The 19,092-nt window shown below is 34.5% G+C and overlaps 1 protein-coding gene and 1 long non-coding RNA gene across 4 annotated transcripts; one reads left to right on the top strand and one right to left on the bottom strand.

Moving 5' to 3' along the window:
* Window positions 1-4,695: 4,695 nt before the first annotated feature.
* LOC101743751 (probable serine/threonine-protein kinase kinX) lies at window positions 4,696-18,582 on the bottom strand. 3 transcript variants are annotated; one of them, XM_062671078.1, is made up of 4 exons: window positions 18,433-18,582; window positions 6,997-8,626; window positions 5,880-6,851; window positions 4,696-5,795 (listed from the first exon to the last, which is right to left on the bottom strand). In XM_062671078.1, the coding sequence occupies exons 2-4, from the start codon at window positions 8,579-8,581 to the stop codon at window positions 5,329-5,331; spliced, it is 3,024 nt and encodes a 1,007-aa protein (XP_062527062.1). In that variant the 5' UTR covers window positions 8,582-8,626; window positions 18,433-18,582; the 3' UTR covers window positions 4,696-5,328. The 3 variants fall into 3 exon arrangements, with proteins under 3 accessions (XP_062527062.1, XP_012550437.2, XP_004931606.2); XM_012694983.4 differs by lacking the exon at window positions 18,433-18,582 and adding an exon at window positions 17,318-17,694; XM_004931549.5 differs by lacking the exon at window positions 18,433-18,582 and adding an exon at window positions 13,163-13,966.
* On the top strand, window positions 13,516-14,590 carry LOC110386126 (uncharacterized). The gene is made up of 2 exons (XR_005245195.2): window positions 13,516-13,655; window positions 13,846-14,590. It is a non-coding gene; the product is annotated as an uncharacterized LOC110386126 (long non-coding RNA).
* Window positions 18,583-19,092: the final 510 nt, after the last annotated feature.

Below are 19,092 nucleotides of genomic sequence, written 5' to 3'. Positions count from 1 at the left end.
ATCAATGCGTGGAAACACCAATTCTTTCTTGCGCTAAACTATTATTATAAAAAAACGAGAGGAGACTGTTCCATAGATCTGTAGTATCAGCTTAAAATAATACCACTCTATCTATTCCTGTAATTGTTGTAAACACTGACTTAGGGACTCACCGAAGAAGGAACAGTACTGTTCTTAGAATGCTATACCAGCCTACAGCGATGGCCAGCTCTTCTTTAGTGGCATACTCTATGAACCTGTGGATAGGTACTAACCTACATCCTTCCTATTTCCGTGGATATTTCTAACAATATAATTGAGGCAACGATTTCATGTCTTAAGTTAGGTTAATGGCAGTCACATTGTGATTGAAAGTTTATTATAATTCAATTTATAGGAAAGCGTGATGTTAAAATTGCTCTTTAAATGCTATAAATTTTTTGAACAATAAATATCCACAGTAAATATAAGTAATATAAATAAATATAAGTAAGTTGTACAATACCGCCTGATAATAATATACTACTTCACCAAATTTGCGCGTACTGATGTGTTTACTTCTCTCATACTATGACTACTCGCAGAACGTATAAGCAAGACTGAGCTTATGAATAATAAAAAATATTGAAGATCAACTTTAAGTGTGAAGATTTTTTTCAAACAAATATAACATCAATCCACAAATGACCACATATGATCCACAATCCAAAAAATCGATAAAAATGAAAAAGGTGAACAAAGAACCACCTTCTTTCTTAAGCGAATTAAAATGAAAAATCATTCAAAATTAAATCATAATGTAATCTAACTTTTGTGGTAAACCACTTAAGCTGCCATATGTTTTCAAGTCTATTGTTCTTCTTTCTTGTTATAAGTGACAAGGTACACATAATATCACATCTGAATTTGATTTTTATATGTGAGTTATGAGACCTAAGGGTATTGTTAAGCACCACAAGGTTTATGGTGAGTTCTTGGTTTTCAGTTCTTTGTATTTGAAAATCACATACACAATACATTTTCATTTTATCAATCCAGTCTTACAACTCCTTTCAGTAATTACCTAAAGTAAGTTTGTAGTATAATACTTGCAACACTGATATCTGACAGATCCTCCGCCTACTCCGCCACTGGCCAACTGGCCACCATGGAGTTAATAAGTACCTACAACTGGAGTGCTGTCTGATGCCGAGAAATCGGTCTCGAAAGAGAATACTTTTTGGTCGCGGTGTCCTTGTCTAATGTGGTGACCATATAAAATTTATTTATAGGATAAAATTATACACATGCATCAGTTTTGAATTTACCTTAAGTAATTCTGTGTAACCCTATGTAAATACAAAACACGTGCTTGCAACGTTTTATTTATGTAAATTCAATTCTAAACATTGCTTCGTCGTCATGGTGCCTTTTTTCGACGGTTTTTTTTGGTAGTTGCTGCGTTGTCGAAAATCTAGCACTGAGTTTTATTACAAACATCATTACCTCAGTGCTATTACTTAAACTTCCTCAAACTCTTGTTTAACGTCCGAATACTCAACCGCGACTTAAATATTATGTTGAACTTAATTACGCAATTCCTACTTTAGTGTACTGGCTAAGTGGGCCGTGCAAATTAATATTTGACACACTGAGTGAGACACTGCAACACACATGGTCTGCGCGTATCGGGTGCTCTTTTCCTACATTCACATCTTCAATTGATTTAAAATTACTTGTATTTTTACTTCTGTGCTATTTTCATGACACGTGTATATTAAGTCTATTAACTAGTAGTTACATTAAGTATATTAACTAGTAGTTACATTTTAGGAAATAAAACACAATGGGTAATAAAATGAAATGAACTGAAATTCATTTATTTGTTATATGTAGACAATTAAATAACTCTTAAATGACACATAACACAATACACATAGTACTTGATCTCTATTTACAAAATATTGGTTATATTATTATTATTAAGTTCAGTAAATTTTCTGTAATCTTATAATATAACATTTCCTCTATTTATTTTTAAGTAAATTCTTTTTTATCAACGAAATACATAATTTATTTTAATCAATATCTAAGTGGACCATGAGTATCATTAAAATTTCGCAATTTAAATTTCAATTCAATTAAAAATCTTTCATTTTTCTTTAATAAATCTAAAATCGACTTTATATTTACAATCACTATTTCACGACTTTTAAGTTTTTGTTTCAATACCTTAACATCTTGTCGTAATTTTGCTTTTCTCGGGGTATTTTTTATTTCTTGCGTTTGAGTACTTGATTCTTCTTGTTTGACCTTTTTAAAGGACATTTTCCAGAAATTCCAATGTCATATTTACTAGAAGATCCTCCTCGTTCGCTTAACGTCAGGCAAATGATATACATGCTTGCGTGCGACGCTATTCAATACAATAAAAAAAGTTCAAGAAATACCACGTGATGGCTCTTATAATATGAAAAATACATTGCAAAATTATAGTTTTCACGATTGTTTTTTCAAATTTAGTATATGACATAGATTAAGTACAATTTACAAGACAAATGGTATTAAATATTATAATGAGAAAAAATATCTCACATTTTAAAAATATATGCTCACACTAGTAAAAATTTATCAATGAATCTGACATATGGAAGGATATTCCACAAACTGGAGAGGATTCTCGCTTAAAACCACTTATATTAAAAGTGTTCACCATGATTACACGGAAACTTTCACGATTTTCGAAAAAAAAACAAGCCACAAGCTGTATCAGTGCCATTTTAACTTCGCACTACAAACGTAAATAGACACCATTTTCCTTTTAATCCATTCATAGCTTTTTTTCGGTGATGCCAACAATTAATCTGGCTTCCCACCAAATTCAACATGAAAACCATCAGAAATCTACGTACCTACCATTAAATTTTCCATTAAACAGAGTTCTTATTAATATAGAACAATATTTTTTTTGTTAATGAGCTTTATTAATACATGATGTTCTATTAAAAATCAATATATATCATATAATCAATACTTCTTATATAATTTATTTTAATAAATTGTCATCATCAGAAACTAAATTCACCATAACTTTGTACGTTTATGTTGAACCAATTTAATTTTTGACGTTGATGGAAATTCTAAATTGTCGCAATATTTTCTAGTTAAGTTTAAGTCACATCGTTTAAATAATATGTATTTAGATATATTATTGTCATAAAATGTTTAAAATCCTGTAAAGTGGATTGATTTTAACCTTTTCAATAATTTTCAACAACGCCCAAGCTACTAAAAAATCCACTATCCACTAAAAGCCATTTTTGATAACTAAGACGGGGGTCCAAATTCCGAGATTTTATGGAAAATCCTCTAAGCTAGCAACACTGCTTTTTGTTTGTAAAATGTGCGAGAGGGACACCACCACTTAATAATCATTCTCTTTTCAGACCGTTTTTCCTTACATCTTTTGCTATTTAAAAATAAACTTTAAGCCATAGAGATAAAGTATATTTTTAGTTTTTATGTCAAACGAAGTAAGCACTCCAGTTAGAATAGTAACTCTATGCTGGCCACTAACTAAAGACCATAGATTATACACTTAATATATTCGAGACTAAAGACCTTTGTCACACTGTGGATTCCGCTATGATATTAAATTTGATCATTTGGATTAAATAGCTCCTAAATATTTAGAAAGCAAACGATACCAAAAACTTGTTTCAATTTTCTATCTGGACAAATTCTTCTCAGTTATTGTTGTTATATTTTTATATCAGAAGTCTTATGCATATTATGCTCATAATAGTCTGAACTGACCCATTCACGCAATACTAGTACATGCTATCTATCTATCATAGACGTCGTAAAAGTTAACTCTTTGTATGGAGTTAGATCAGTTTTCCCTACGTTTGCCGGTACATTATTCGCCAAATTACATTTATTTGAGCTCTTCTCATCTCGGCTTTGCTTAGGAACTACAATGTGGCTACATTGATATTCTAATACGTTTCCAGGCTTCATAACCATAATTATTTGCGACATCTATTATTGTTAATATCATTAACGTGATACATAAGCATTCCGGGAGGTATATCAAACGAAACCACTGACACACGTATGTAACTTTTAAAAGATTTTTGCAGCTAAGCAAGGTATCTATTAGGTAGGTTATCAAGGTATTAAGTTTCTAGGATTATTTTTGGGTTGTTACTTTAAAAAAAAATACAGATAAAGTTGTCTGGTGTTACTACTGCTAAATTATATTGCAAGTAGGTAGAATATAGACAATTTGTAAGACAGTCTTGAACATAATTTCTTTTTTGCTTTAAAGATTTTGTCAAAGTAAACCAATCACGCCGTAATTGACATTAAAGAGAACCTGTAATTAAGCTCCCGAATTCACCGTGTACCAGACTAAATAGATACTACGTTATGGATACTAGTACATTAAAAAATTATTATTTTTTGTATCGTTTTTCATTTTCATTCTTTTATTTAAGCATTACATGTGGGAAAAAACTTTTAAAGTTTGTTGGTTCCGATAAACCGGTACCCTGAAATTAAATGTACTCTAGATAAATAAACCAGGCAACTGAATGAATGTCATTAAATAATTAATCACAACAATTAAAAGTAAAAAGTACACTATTCGACAGTATTTATTGCTGTTATTTCTAATTTAACGATGTAATAATGTAATAATGCTTATTATGCTGAATCATGGAAAATAAAACAAAATTTGTTTTTGAAAATGTTTTCAATATCGTAATAACACTTGAATGTTTTGGGTAAATTTATTTTACAGTTTCCACATGGTACGCGCGATAACAGGATTTGAATTTTAATTATAAAGAATCGTTAAACATTATCTAGTTACACATGCTTAACCCTTACCTGCAACGGCTGCAACACAGTATTTTCTAAACGTCAAAAATGTAGAATGTTTTTCATGTTTAATTCTTTTTTTCTTCGTGAATTTGCAATGCAATATTAGGGATTCTTATTTCACTGCCACATACACTGGACGCATTTAAGTGTCAGAATTTTATTCTTCATATCAAATACACCACAGATCGAGAGATATTCTAAAAACGTATCGTTAGATTCGCGATTTTGGAAGCCTTTACAGAATTGAAACACGCACGCAATTTTTATAACCTCCTACACATATCGGTGCATTAATAAGAGATAAGAATTATAAATTTTACCTATACTAATAATAATACCTACAACTCACAATTTACAACAGCACAAAATTATTTAACATACAATATACAATAAATAGCAACTTAAAAGAGAAAGAATCACATTGGTTCGAGTTTCACCATTATTATTATTTATGCCATTGAGCATAGCACGTTAAGTCAGTCTTTAAATTTTGTTGGGTAGTAATATGCTTCCAGGTTCGCTGAAGGGTCCGAGGCGGGATTTTACGTCTACTGCCCTAACCGCGAAATAATAGCTGTAGCCTGCCGTGAACTGCGTAAGAGTGCACGCCATGGGCAGAGGCAGAGCCTTCACGTCGCCAATTTTTTTCCACAAGGCGGTGCTAGGCGGCGCCGACGTCTCTTGGTAAGCGTACAGTTGATAGCTGGCTATTTCTTCGTAACTATCTTCCTGGTATCCATTGATTTTCCAGGATATCACTATACCGTTTTCTACTTTGGAAAGTTTCAAATCGGGTGCGGGCGGGAGCGCTTTCCAGTTAGGTGGATGGTACTGCTTCATAATCTCGGGCATGGGTGCCGGGTGCCTGTGCACCTGATTAGGTTTGTTCGTTTTAATTTGATTTTGAGCCCTGCCGATATTAGGTGCCGCGGTTCTAGGTCTTTGCATACCTAAAGGAACAATAAAAAAATTAATTTATATTTTAAAATACATTGATTCATTAATAATTTTAAATGTTTTGAGGGTATACTGACCGGGCGGGTGTGGTTTAATCAGAACAGCTTGAGTACTCCTCGCTTGACCGTTCGGACCAGGACCACTAATGGGAATGAACACTTTCCGATGGCTATTGGCTATCCCCTGACCAAAATGTGATCTTTGCGGGCCCATGAGAGTTTGCGGTGAAACAAGGCGTACAGGCGGTTGTGGATTACGAGCGACAACCTTATTGGGTGGCTCGTCATCAGTCAGGTCTACCGTTACGGACGTATCTTTAGATAGTGTTCGTTTTTCGGGGATTTTCTGGGCGGTATTGCTGCGTAAGCCGTTCATAGGACTAACGGAGGCTTTACTGGAACTCGGGGGACTAGTTGGTTTAGGATTGTTCTTCGCTGTATTGTTGCTCGCCGGTATCAACCTTGGAACTGGAATATTTTCGTTATTCGTTGGAGCTTTTGATGAAGCTTGACTCCTTTGAGGACTTTGATTATTCTGATTCCTTGTTTTTATTATGCTCAATGGTGGAACTGCGCTGGGTGCTTGCGGTACTTTTTTTCGCAACATGAGCGATGATTTATCTGTCATCAACACTTGCATTCCCACGGATCTTGTAATTTTCAATGGAGTTATTGGTTTTGAGTTACTGAAGGTCTTCTTTTGTTCTTCTTGGATAGACTTTAGGACGACCTGGAGATCTCTGTTTTGCTTTGCAAGCATTTTAGTCTTCTTCTCATAGTCATCCAGACTTTGTGCTAATGTTTTCAGATTCGATTGCGTGTCTGCGAGATTAATTCTATCAACGACACTTTCCACTATTTTTAAAATACAAAATTCCTCGAGCTCCTCTCTAGTCATGCTGGCCAAAGTTTTCTTGGATGTTTTTAGGAAATCTGTGGGTACTAAAGGTTTATCTGTGATTTTTTCTAGTTTTGTTTCATCGGGACCTTTGAATAGCTTTTCGGGACTTTTAACTTTGAGGGTTTCGTCTGGTTTGGAATGTTCGGAATCTGGAAACAAAATAGAAATGCAAGTTTTAGTGGTACAATACACGTTATTGTAACAATACATTTTAATAGCATTGCAGTGGTTGCATTATTGTTATGCCTATGCTCGATATTAAAATTAGGTTAATAAATAGATTTGATTACTGACCATCGCCTTTTGTGACTTTGTTGCACGACAACTCAATTGACTCCATAAAATTTGATTTCTGCTCTCCGTTTTCAACGGTAACTTCTACAGTTATTTCTTTTGTTCCATCAGCTGTTGTGTCAGATTTGTTTGTCAACATTTCCCTGTTTGGTTCTTTGGTATCTTCTATAACCATTATATCATCATCATCTTCTATATTAATACAATGTTTTTCTACAGGTTTCTCATTTATTACTACTTCAGGTGTATTTTTTGTATTGGCTAATTCATCTTCTTCATCTGAGAGTATATCTAGCGTATTCGAGAGTCTGCAAACCTTTTTTACCGGCTCTTTTTGTATTTCAGCTAAAGCTTCAGATTTATCTGCTGTTTGACTGTTGGTTGTGCTATCCGTAACTTCATCTAGATCCACAATATGTACATTTGAAATCGAAGTTTCCGGAGGTTTCAGTGCTGGTGAAGTGTCGACTTCCATTGCCTGATTTGGAGAGCTGAAGCTGTTTGCGTTTTGTGATACGATGGGAATCTCAACAGGTTGTATTTCAGTTTCACTGCAAAATACTGCATTACTCGACTGTGTTTCTTTACATAATTCGTTTTGAAGATCAACAGTATCTATAGCGTTTTTTTCATCTTTATCTACATCGATTACCTCTAAAGTTATATTTTCTTCTTCTTCCATCTTTTCGCGCTTCTCAATGGTGTTTTCATTATCAGAATCGCTGCATACCTTATCAGGGGTTTTTTTGCTGTTATCTTCTTTGTTGTCTATTCCGTCACAAGAATCGGTAGTATTTTGAGCCGTTGATTCTGATTTGTCTTTTACATCGTCTTGAACAATAACAACAGTATCTGCACTGTTTATTACAATATTAGTGGAATCATGATCGACCACTTCCATAGTTAATACCTCATCTTTCTTGATAGGTACAGCAATTTCGCTATATTCATTAATACTTTGAATATGATCAGAAACAGAATTATTAAGTTCTATATTCGACCCTTTGTGTACCTTTTCGGGATTTTCTTGTTGCTGACACTCATCTTTGTCATCTATTCGTTCAACAGGATCGGGAGCATTTTGAGATATTTTTATATCTTCTTCAGCAGAGACTTTAGGACCGATCGAAAATTCACTACTAACTTTGATTTCGGGATTCTTGTTTAATAAAATAATACCGTCCGAATTGCATTTATGTGTTTCAGCTGAATCTTTGTCGTTTTTTTGTTCAATTTCTTGGGCTTGATCCGATTCCAGCAACAGATCATTAGTATGATTACCTTTTGATACTTCAGTGTCATTTTCTGTCAGTTTCTCGTCTAAATCTGAATTCTCTAATTCATCGTGAGGTACTATGCAATTTGTATTTGCACTCGCTTCAATTGTATCCGGTATACTCGCTTTACCATTAACAACAGCGCAATTATCTTCAAAAATATTTTCTTTATTACCTTGATGGCTCTTGTTGGTCTTGAGATCTTCAATAAATGTATTCGATGACAATTTTGTATCAAGTATATCTTCAAGGGCTGACATGTCTGCCTTTATATCTGGAGTCGATTGACATTCAACGACTAATTGCATTGTTTTTCATTTCTTTAGTATTTATATTAAAAAATCGACGAGCCACTGGAACAGAAAAATATACATTTTAAAGACAATTTTAAGCGTAAGTTAAAAGCAATATCCTCCATTTTGTTGTCGTTTTTCTCACGTGGAACAGTTTTCAGAGTCCATAATTACTAAAACGTGAAGCTGCCTCTTAACTTAAGGTAGTCTTAATTGATTGGAAATATTGGAAATACCGCCAGTAAATACAGAGCTCCCCGGATGCTATCTTCAAATCACGCGTTAATGACATTCAAACTGTTTCTATGAAATAAATAAAAAAAGAGCCTGGACGACAACTGCAAATCATTTCTCAGATGACTTTTTTTTGGGTCAGAAGGGAATCGCCAGACTTCCGCCAACGCGTGGGGGGGGGGCTCGGTAGGCGGGGCTTGTCAGAGTTGAACTGACTAAAACCCCGTATCTTAACCGAGGCAAGCGGGTAGCAAAGTGACGCGCTTAGCGCAGAGCTCATCTGTCCCCGCCACCCTACTCCCACGAGTCGCCAGCGGCCATTCGCGTAGCGACTATTCTGTATCATTTCAAAGTAATGTACCACGAAAAGTTAACTTCTGTGTAATCAGTACATAATCAAACCGATCGATCGCATCTTCTAAAGTCCCGTTATGTATGCATGTATTATTATACAAAATACTAATGTTAGTTTGTGTTAAAGCTTAAAATAGCCTGTGCTGATCAATGACTTCGAAGACTTGTAAAAAATGTGTCAGTGAAACTAACATGAATGAATTTTTGCATCTAGATGGAAAAAATGTTGAGCCAATAATGTAGCTTTACGTTGACATTTATCGTAAAAATACTCTAGAGCATATTGCTAAATGTAAATGCGATTGTTATAATGGCTACGCTCCGGTCACTGTCCTCGTCGATTACGGCGAAGAGTTCGGCGAGCGAACTAACCCATAGACAGAACCTACTGAACTTCTCGCCGGAGCTTCTCAGTGGGTCGCGATTGCGATCCGGTGGTACATTCTGCGAAGCTCTGCTCTTACTAGGGCTAGTATTAAAATAACGGTTACGCTCGCTGTGAGTGACAGTTCTAAAATGAAAAATGAGGAAATAACTGCAAAAGAGATCTATATTTTTAGACCTCACGAGTATCTGCTTTACTTATATAATACCTTATTATTTGATCGTTACACATTGCTTATTTATTTTAATTGGCATTTATCGAATTTCTTTTTAATTGGCAGTAAAAATCAAAATACTCAATATTTTAAAACGAGAGCTCACAAAACTGAACCAATAGAAATTTGCATGTACACCAACAGCGCATTTTTTACACTAACTCCTTTTCAAAACTGGAGATCATTTTATGAACGCAAAATTCCTTTGCGCACGGTTTTGTAATTAGCATGTGCATTCATAGAGCGCTGTAAAGCCATGTTTTGATTTATACTATTAGGAACAGGCGTTTACCATGACTGAAACATTTACTTTTTCTTCCAAGTTTGGCTTTTTGGGGTTCCGTAAAGAAATTGTAATAAACTGATTGTTTACAGATTTATACCAATAGTATGTCAAAGTTCTATTATTTGTATTCTATCGACATTCCATGTAAATTCTGAAGGTTTAAGGATCGGATCTGGTACTCACTCTACTGCAAAAAGTATCGTATAAGTGTTCGAGAATGTTTCCGTTTCGAAAAAGAAATAAACGCCGTCAATAATTGCGCATCTAATAATCTTAGAGAAACAGGATGGTAGAACAATGTATTGTTAACCAGGCTGCTTTTCTGCCTAGCTAATGGCCTGTAGGGTCAAAATTGGGTTTAACACTGAAGTGCATGCCAACAAGTTGGAATGGTACACCTGAATCAATCTAGTTTATTAGTGTTTAGGGTGGTGAAAAGGCTGATGAAGTACTAAAAGGGCTGTTGCAGTGTTGTATAAGACAATAACGATCTTTAAGGGTTAAAGAACCTGATTTTTCTGCCCGGCCTTTTAGACTGTAACGGCAATAAGATAGGAACCGAATGTCAGATAAAGTTAATCCATACGTATAACATAACTTGTCCAAAATTATTGACAACCAAGCCAGACTGCTGAAACCTTTTTTAATGCATAGAGAGAGAGGTTTAACGAAATCACGGCCTACGTCATGTTGAGTGGTTACCAAAGCCGGTAGCGATCATAAGGTAAGTTCCGTCGACCACCTTCAGAAATATGTGGTCAAAATATTAATTTTATCGTATAACGGTTTTCCCAACTAGAACGTATAGCGGTTTCGGGGTAGAGATTGGTATTAAAACGCATGTAGTTTAGCTAAAATCTCAACAGATGGCAGTATAACGATTCTAGCACAGTGAATACTTCAAATGGGATTTACTATTTTTTTGCTTTGGTATTTTTGACGAGCGCACATCTAAATATTCATGGGAAATGAAAAATAATAAAAGTGAAATGAAACGTTACAATTTTTGTTTATCATATTAATGATATTTCAAGATAAGCATTTACAGGATATTCTCAAAGTTGTAAATAGCCGATTATTTAGTGTTAGCTATCTTTAGGAGTCTGTAGCGAAGTGGAACTACACACGCAAACAATGTTTTTTGCCTTGTGCCAAACGACTACTTGACGGTTTTCTTTTGGTGGATTGACGATGGTCTCATAGATCAAATGGTTTTTGGTAAACATCAGACTGTAACGATGGTTGGCAGAGTCCTGGCTACAACTCAGGCTTTGCGAATGTCTATGAGTGACGATCATCAGTTATCAATAAGTGTGCGGTAAGTATCTACAATCGAGGGCAATCAAAAAATCACAGTGATTGCCGCCACCCACCTCGAGACAAAACGTTGAATTTTCAATAGTATCGTGCCCTATAGCATTAAATCGACAAGAAAAAGATTGTCAATAAAAATAGACAAGATGACTTTAAGGCCATGGACGCCTCAAAATCTTGTCTGTAAGCAAAAAAATTAAAAGTTCACATCGATTACCAATAGATGGCGCTGTACCGGTTCCGCTATTGTCACCTTACGTAATATGCAATTTTAGCTCCGAAAATGATACTTTTTGAATTTTATAGGGATTGAAGGCTTTGGTAATAGATCATGGTGTATATGAAAAGATTGAATTTATACTGTTGTCAATGATTTGAGGTCTCAATTGCTAAATGCCTGTGGGAATAATAGGTGACGTTCAGTCTACTTCGTATCGATTATTTTTTAACTGCTGTAAGAATATTCCGTGGTTCCGACTTTGAGATAAGTACCAATTTTTTCATTTGTGTACTTAATGATACGACTAAAAATGACTTATGAGACTTGTATTTTTCTCAAAATGCCCGCGTTATTCATATTGCGGTATCTATAGGCTTCAATATTCACTTTATTAGCTGGACTACAAGCCCACCCAAACTTTAAAAAAAAATTCGAAAAGTAAAATTTTACTCGGCATTTACGCGAAATAACACGTTATCACACATTCTAGTCTATGAGCGAATAAACAAAATTGAAATAAGTCCTTAGTCACGAAATGAGAAATCAACAAAATGGCCGCCATTCTGTTCGCTTCACAACATATCTGGATACAACTACAACGTCGTGAGCTGAACTCGACAAACACGACTGCAGCTATCTCTTTCCAACTACATGCTGATAAAATAAAGTCGACCAAGATAGCGCAATAAACCTTCCGTTGTCAAAAAAGTGATGGGAAAATCAGAAAGAGTGGCATTTTTAGGCAGTGTAAAGGCAATGTGGGTTGGTTCACAAGCATTTTTTTTTAAATCGTCTATTGGGAAGTACGGCCTTGGCACTGCCGTTAGACCACACAAATTACTAATATTAATGATGGAGGTAATTTGATTTGTTAAAACTTTGTTGACAAATAAGATGTTTGTTATAAGAACAAAAAATGCAAATAAAAAGGGTACGTAAAGTTAAAGATTTACAAAAAATAAGAGTGACGCTCGATGGCTGTTTAAGGGTTCGGTAGTTGAAAGCAAAGTCGCGAATTTTAATCAAATAATTATGTGACCTTCATTTATTACGAGATTATCTTTCTAACGCATCTTTTTATTTTCACGCGAAGGAAATGTATTTTTTTTTCAAACACGTAATTTAATTTAAAAAATAATTAAACAATCTCTATTGTTTTATAGTGTTCGTATTCAACCTCAATTTTCAAAATAATAGACTTCTCTTTGATTAGTGACGTGTGACATCTGTCAGTACAGCGTGTCAAGCGAATATAGGTTTAATGAACTAGCGTGAAGACTTAAGGTTGAACATAGCGTAAAACAAGTCAACAACCCACATAACCTAAAAATATTTACAAGAAAAAATAAATGCTTTGAAATGTAACGTCTTCAACCGGTTTAAAATACTCAATCAACGAATACTGTTAAAACGGTTAGCATTACTAACTACATTCAAACAATTTATTAAAAAAAACTACCTACTTGCAAACAAAAATAGATAATAATAATAATTATAAAACAGTAAAATTTGAGACGGTATCTACATTTCAGTAAAATATAATACCAAAATATTATCAATAAACATTGTTCAATGTTTGCAACACCTACCTATTAACAAATTGAAGTGCAGAAGAAGAAGAGAAGAGAAGACTGATAACGAACGGCGAAACGACTGCTCATAAGCACGGTCGAAATGGTACTGGCAGAGAGAAAGAGATAGAAGAAAGAAAACGGTAGACCCGAAGTACTCCGACAGAGTTAACGAATGGCAACCGAACAAAACACACAGACTACTCGCGGATACAGAGAGTTGAAAAAATACGAAACCCAAATAGCAACAGAGCGCGTTAGATTACAAGGCGTGCGCGAGCGAAAGCGACAGGAATAAACGTGTACATTTTATTGAATCCGATTCTCTGTCGTTCACGTTACTCTGTGTACAAGTAGTTTAGGGAGGTCACGTTGTGACGTCATTGAGTGTCGTTCTCTTGTTAGAATACGAACTTCTACTCTACTTCTGCCTTATTCACGATGCAGCAAATTGTCAAACAGTTGCGTCGTGTCGGCGCCGTAAGAATAATCAACATGATTAGTTAAATAAGTTAGTACCTATTTTAATATTTGTCTGCTTGAGAGATTCAAACATAATTTAACCAGAGCATTTAGGTAGTTTAATAAAAAATTCCATATACAATTAATCTTATTTAACTTGCATAATTACTTATTATATTATACATATTTTTACGTCAATGATTTTGGTTATTACTTTCTTCGACTTTCTTCATTTAAAGCTGCAAGTATGGGCATTCTCATCTAGAACGAACTGAATCCATCAATAGATCTTAAATTGTACGAATACCCTTACATTACGAAAGAGAAGTTTAAACAAGCAGCTCATACATACCTACATAAAGCCAATGGCAAAACTATACAGTGCGCTAAATGGGAACATGCGACGTTGCCGCTCCGTACAACGTGTCGGCTCGATGCCGAAAGCGCACGACTTTTCCCGAACGGAATTCATCGAGCGTCTACGTAAGAAATCCACTTCACTACACACTTCACTACCTATAAAAATATCAAAATATGCTATATTAAGCAGAACCTAGAAGATCCCGCTTATTTTAGTTGCTTTTTTGAGAGCAGTCATGTTAAGAATATTAAGAACTTAGTAATGACGGCGATGATGACGCGATCGATGGTGAATGGGACTTATCATCCTGCATCTAATCTGGTCACATCATTATAGAATTAGAAAGGATGACCGATTATTCGGCAATGAGTTGTTCTAATACTACATTATAAGACGCCCGAATGTTGGATTTGAAGGCCCCAAATGGATGCAGAAATTAAAAAAAACGACTGAAAACCCTTAAATAATCCACACGTCCCGATAAATCGGAAAAAAATCCTGGAGTTTTGGAGGGTAAATAGAATTATTAATTTTTTTTTAATAATAGTTAAAAAAATGAAAATTATCCAATCGAGAACTGCTGACGTATGAATTTGTAATATTAAAATTTTAGTTTTCATTAATTACATTTCATTTCACTTCTTATTGGTTCTGTTATAGATATTGTAGGGCATACTAAGATAAAGTTATCTAGAACACTAAAGGCATGTGACAGCCGCTGATTTTGACAGAATAAGTTGTTTAATGATACATATGTGACAGAAGCATAAAAAAGAATGGGTACATAATATTATTATGTTTTATATTTCTGAGCCAAATTAAGTTTATCGTCAAACGCGTCAAAAATAAACGAGTTGCGTCGTCCTTGGTCACGACGGACACGATCAGATGCTTGATCCTTTTTATTTCATAACTATAACTGTTCTCTGTAACTAACTCCTAACATCAGCGTAGAGCCTGGGCTGCACTGCAGAGCAGAGGAATACGTAATAAATGAGAAAGCTGATTAATGCGCATTACATTGCCTCTTTGAAGCAATTTTTAGGCAAGGCCTAATTAATACACGTCTAATGACTGGAATGGTAGGCCTTTTTTGGTTTTAGGAATAACAACAACAAAATTAACCCTCTTATCTTGGCCGCCGTTATTTATATATCTGACCTAGGCGACAGGGCAATGCAAATCCGCAGTCGCCCGAAACATGTCTTGTCGGATCTTCCGGATCCACCTTAAGCACCGGTCACCGTCCACATCGACGAGCGAACTAACCCATAGACACAGCTCACTGAGTTTCTCGCCAGATCTTCTCAGTGGGTCGCAATTCCGATACGGTTGAAGATTCTGCGAAGCACTGATCTTAACTACGGCTAGTGTTATTCTCTGAGGTTGAACCTGTGAACTCACCTACCCGTCCGCGTGAACCTAGAATTAAGCTACCACCAGCTAGCTAGCAGTAGGAAAAAAAGTGGAAAAGAAATCTATAAAAGATACTATAATGCTACATCATTTGTTTTAAAAAAAAATTACTAATTATTAGTTAATTATAGTTCAGAATATTCCTTATAATAGGATTAAGGATGGCTCTTAGTTGTTTTAAGTCTTACGAAAAATAATAGTAATTAATAAGTTTTGATGAAACGCAGATATAAAATTTACTGGTATAACTGCTGTGTTATGATAGTTATAGTGCGCGTAGCAGCTCGCTGGAGTAGGTTGGTGTACCGTTCTGCCTTTTCTGCCACGAAAAACTCGAGCGGTCTGGCTTGAAGAATGTCATAGACGTTATATGGGAAACCAAAATAAATGCATAGGTAGGTATTAAAAATTTCATCTGAATTACAAAGGTGCACAGCATTTAATTTGTGCGCGTATGTAACTTCAAACCAAATGGTCCGTGTTTTGGGATATCGTATGGGAATATCGATTAAAAAAATGTTATTGGCAAAATAGTTATCATAAAACCAAAAGAAATAATATGGCATATTTAGAAATCTCCATATTAGGAAAACAGACATGAAGGAACTGCAATCACATAATTCGCTGCTCCGAATGTTTTTAAAAAAACAAAATGTACACACTATTCATTCTATAACCTAAAAAAATATAAGAGAGACGAATATGTAAAAAGTTAACGAGTGCGAAAGAGAGAGAAAACCAATATTCTGGTGTAGCCATGATCTTGACAAATTCATGCAAAACGCTTCTAAAAACTGGTTCATACGAGTAATAATAGCATTATTGAAAGACATCTAAATGCTATTAATAAGCTTTTTTCTAAATTCAATATTAAAGATTTTCATATTACCGTAATCATTTCTTAAATACCTAAATAATAACCATAAGAAGTATAAAGCGAAAGCATACAATGGAGTATTAATAAATAAATAAATGGATGCATAAATAAGGAAAAAGAAAAAAATCTTCCCCTATTTTTGTATGTAACTACCTGACCCGGCAGACTTCGTAGTGCCTCAATCGATAAATAAAAGACTTTTGTATAAAATAAACTTAAAACAAACAAAAGGAATCCGTCCGACGGGGGGCACATCAAAGGAAAAACAAAAGTGTTATTTTTATTTAATTCCGAGCATTTTCATATTTATCTACCTTTTAAACCTTCTCTGGACTTCCACAAATAATTTAAGACCAAAATTAGCCAAATCGGTCCAGCCATTCTCGAGTTTTAGCGAGACCAACAAACAGCAATTCATTTTTATATAATATATAGATAGATAGATAGAAGATAGATAGATAAATTGAAGTTGCATAGAATACGCGAATAATGTCTGTTTATAACAAGTATGCCAAACGCATGCTTTCAATGTGATTGAATTGCTCTTTTTTATCTTACTATTCTTACACAGAAGATTATCAGTCCAGAATATGGAACTGCTGCCATTTAAAAGGAGCTTACCAATAAGCCTTTAAATGTGATGTCAAGTAACAGCTGCGTGTTTTTTTTTGTTACCTACTTTTAATGAAACGATATTTAGTATAAGTAGGTACATACTTTAGGTTTACGCGAAGTATGGCAAAGTATAGCTAGTCGCTTGGCACGCGGCAACGGTGCACGCTTATTGAAACGCGACGTTGCCACACCGTTACGGCATCTAGCTATAGTACAAAGAGTACCAGTTCATGTTTTATCTTTGTGTGCGTGCTGGCAAATTGATAGCGCTGCCACTTGCCAGACTAGTACATTGTTTATTACACCTAGTACTCTAGCAGTAAAATTGAACTTAGCTGATTACGAATAGTTACGCTAGGTGTTGGTCGGGAATGCAAGTTAGTCCATGACGATGTATTCTTCAAAGAACGCCTACAATAGAAGGACTTGTTAAGAAACTTACCGATCTTCAAAATGATGGAGGTCCACCAAGAGTACCAGAAAATTAACTTTTAAATGTAACTGATATAGACAAAGAACAAGTTATTTATTTGAAATCTAGTATCTAGCAAGCACGGGTAACCGTGTACGCGCTGCCGCTTCTAAAGGGAGTGTCCGCCATTTTGTTAACAAGATTTGCTGTTTACGCATCGCGAGAATGAAAAGGACAGCACTATATACTTTTCAACATGTTCTATTGCTTTTTGTCGACTAAGGTCGGCTTAGATTAGTAAAAAGGTAAAGCTACGAAGTGAAATGAATGAATCAGGGATTAATATAGCATTTTAAAATGACTTGATTTTGACATTTTTCTCTCTAAATCTAAAAAAAACGAAAAAACGTTTTTAGGTTACTTAACAGGAACTGTGACAGATGCCGGAAGTAGGGTTTTTATTTAGTTACATTTCAAAAATAAATTTATTAACAAACTATTAAAATATTCAATATACTTCCTGAATTTTATTTTTTTCAAAATGTACTGAATTTTCATATTTTTTCAAAAAATTTCACTTCAGTACAGTACCTGGTCTTATTCATAGTCTGGTGTTTAATTTTGGGTTTATGAAACACATTCGGCCTGTTTCAGGCGCGCAACAGAAGGCACTCGGTGACGCGTATCAACTTTCTTTTGACTTGATTTTTACTCAATTTATTTGTAAGTTGACGCCTATTTGGTCATTTTTAATAGTAGTGTAAGAGAGAGAAAGGGATATATAAACATGTTATGTCGGAACGGATAATTAATTTGCAATCGGGCTAAAATCGGCCTTCACTCACACTAGGTACATCGTATCAAAACGTGAATACATGAAATTTCATTGTGCATATCAAAAAATATTAATGCTGAATTTCTCCATGCCATCATTATCCACAGCTTGAAGTTATTTGTATCTGAGCTTTTTCTCTAGTGGTTTAAATTATTAGCATCATAAGTGTGGCTTCAATCGATGAAAAAACTTAAATTGGGCTGACCGTGATGATTATAAGATTTACACTATGAATATGACAACCAAATTTTTAACTTATTTCAAGATAATACTGAATAGGTAACTAACAATAACAATTATTTCTACTCACCTATGACTATAAAATCTACTATTGTAATTTGTAGCCTGGACCCGATTTTGACAAAGCAACATTATTTAGATTGAACATTGAACTGTAATTCCAAATTAATTTGTTGAAGGCAAAATTTTAAGGAAATGCATCATGTTGATTTGTCAGCGACACCTTTTGGGAGACTAAAATTTAAATTAAGCTGTTTTCGAACGAAGAAATTTAAAGGTTATTTTTTTTATTTTTGTGTTTCGAAATTCAAAAGCTTCTCAATAGATGGCACTGTTCACGGAAAACAATAACATCATCACTCCCTGTTTAAATAAAATAATGGTCAAAAACAAAGCCGAAACAAAGTAGCAAGTGGAGTTTTTAAGCGTAAAAAAGAGTTTCTTTGGTCAATTTTTTCACTCTTTTAATTATTCAATTTTGATTAACATTGTATTCATACTCTCAGAAATTACGGCTTAGACCTTGTTTTGCTTGGGTTCTTTCAAACTTGATGATTGTACAGCTGTAAAGTGGCCTGTAATAATAATTAATATAGATGGAAATAGGTAGATGTACAGTTTAAAGCATTTTTTACCTCATACAGTTACAAAACGTATGATTTTCGAAATGTTTTTCTTATAATCTAAATACAGATTATGCAAAATATACTGTTTATATTTTTTTAATAAC

The sequence above is a fragment of the Bombyx mori genome, chromosome 11, assembly GCF_030269925.1.
Source record: "Bombyx mori chromosome 11, ASM3026992v2".
Taxonomy (NCBI): domain Eukaryota; kingdom Metazoa; phylum Arthropoda; class Insecta; order Lepidoptera; family Bombycidae; genus Bombyx; species Bombyx mori.
This window is presented reverse-complemented; position numbering and strand designations above follow the sequence as displayed.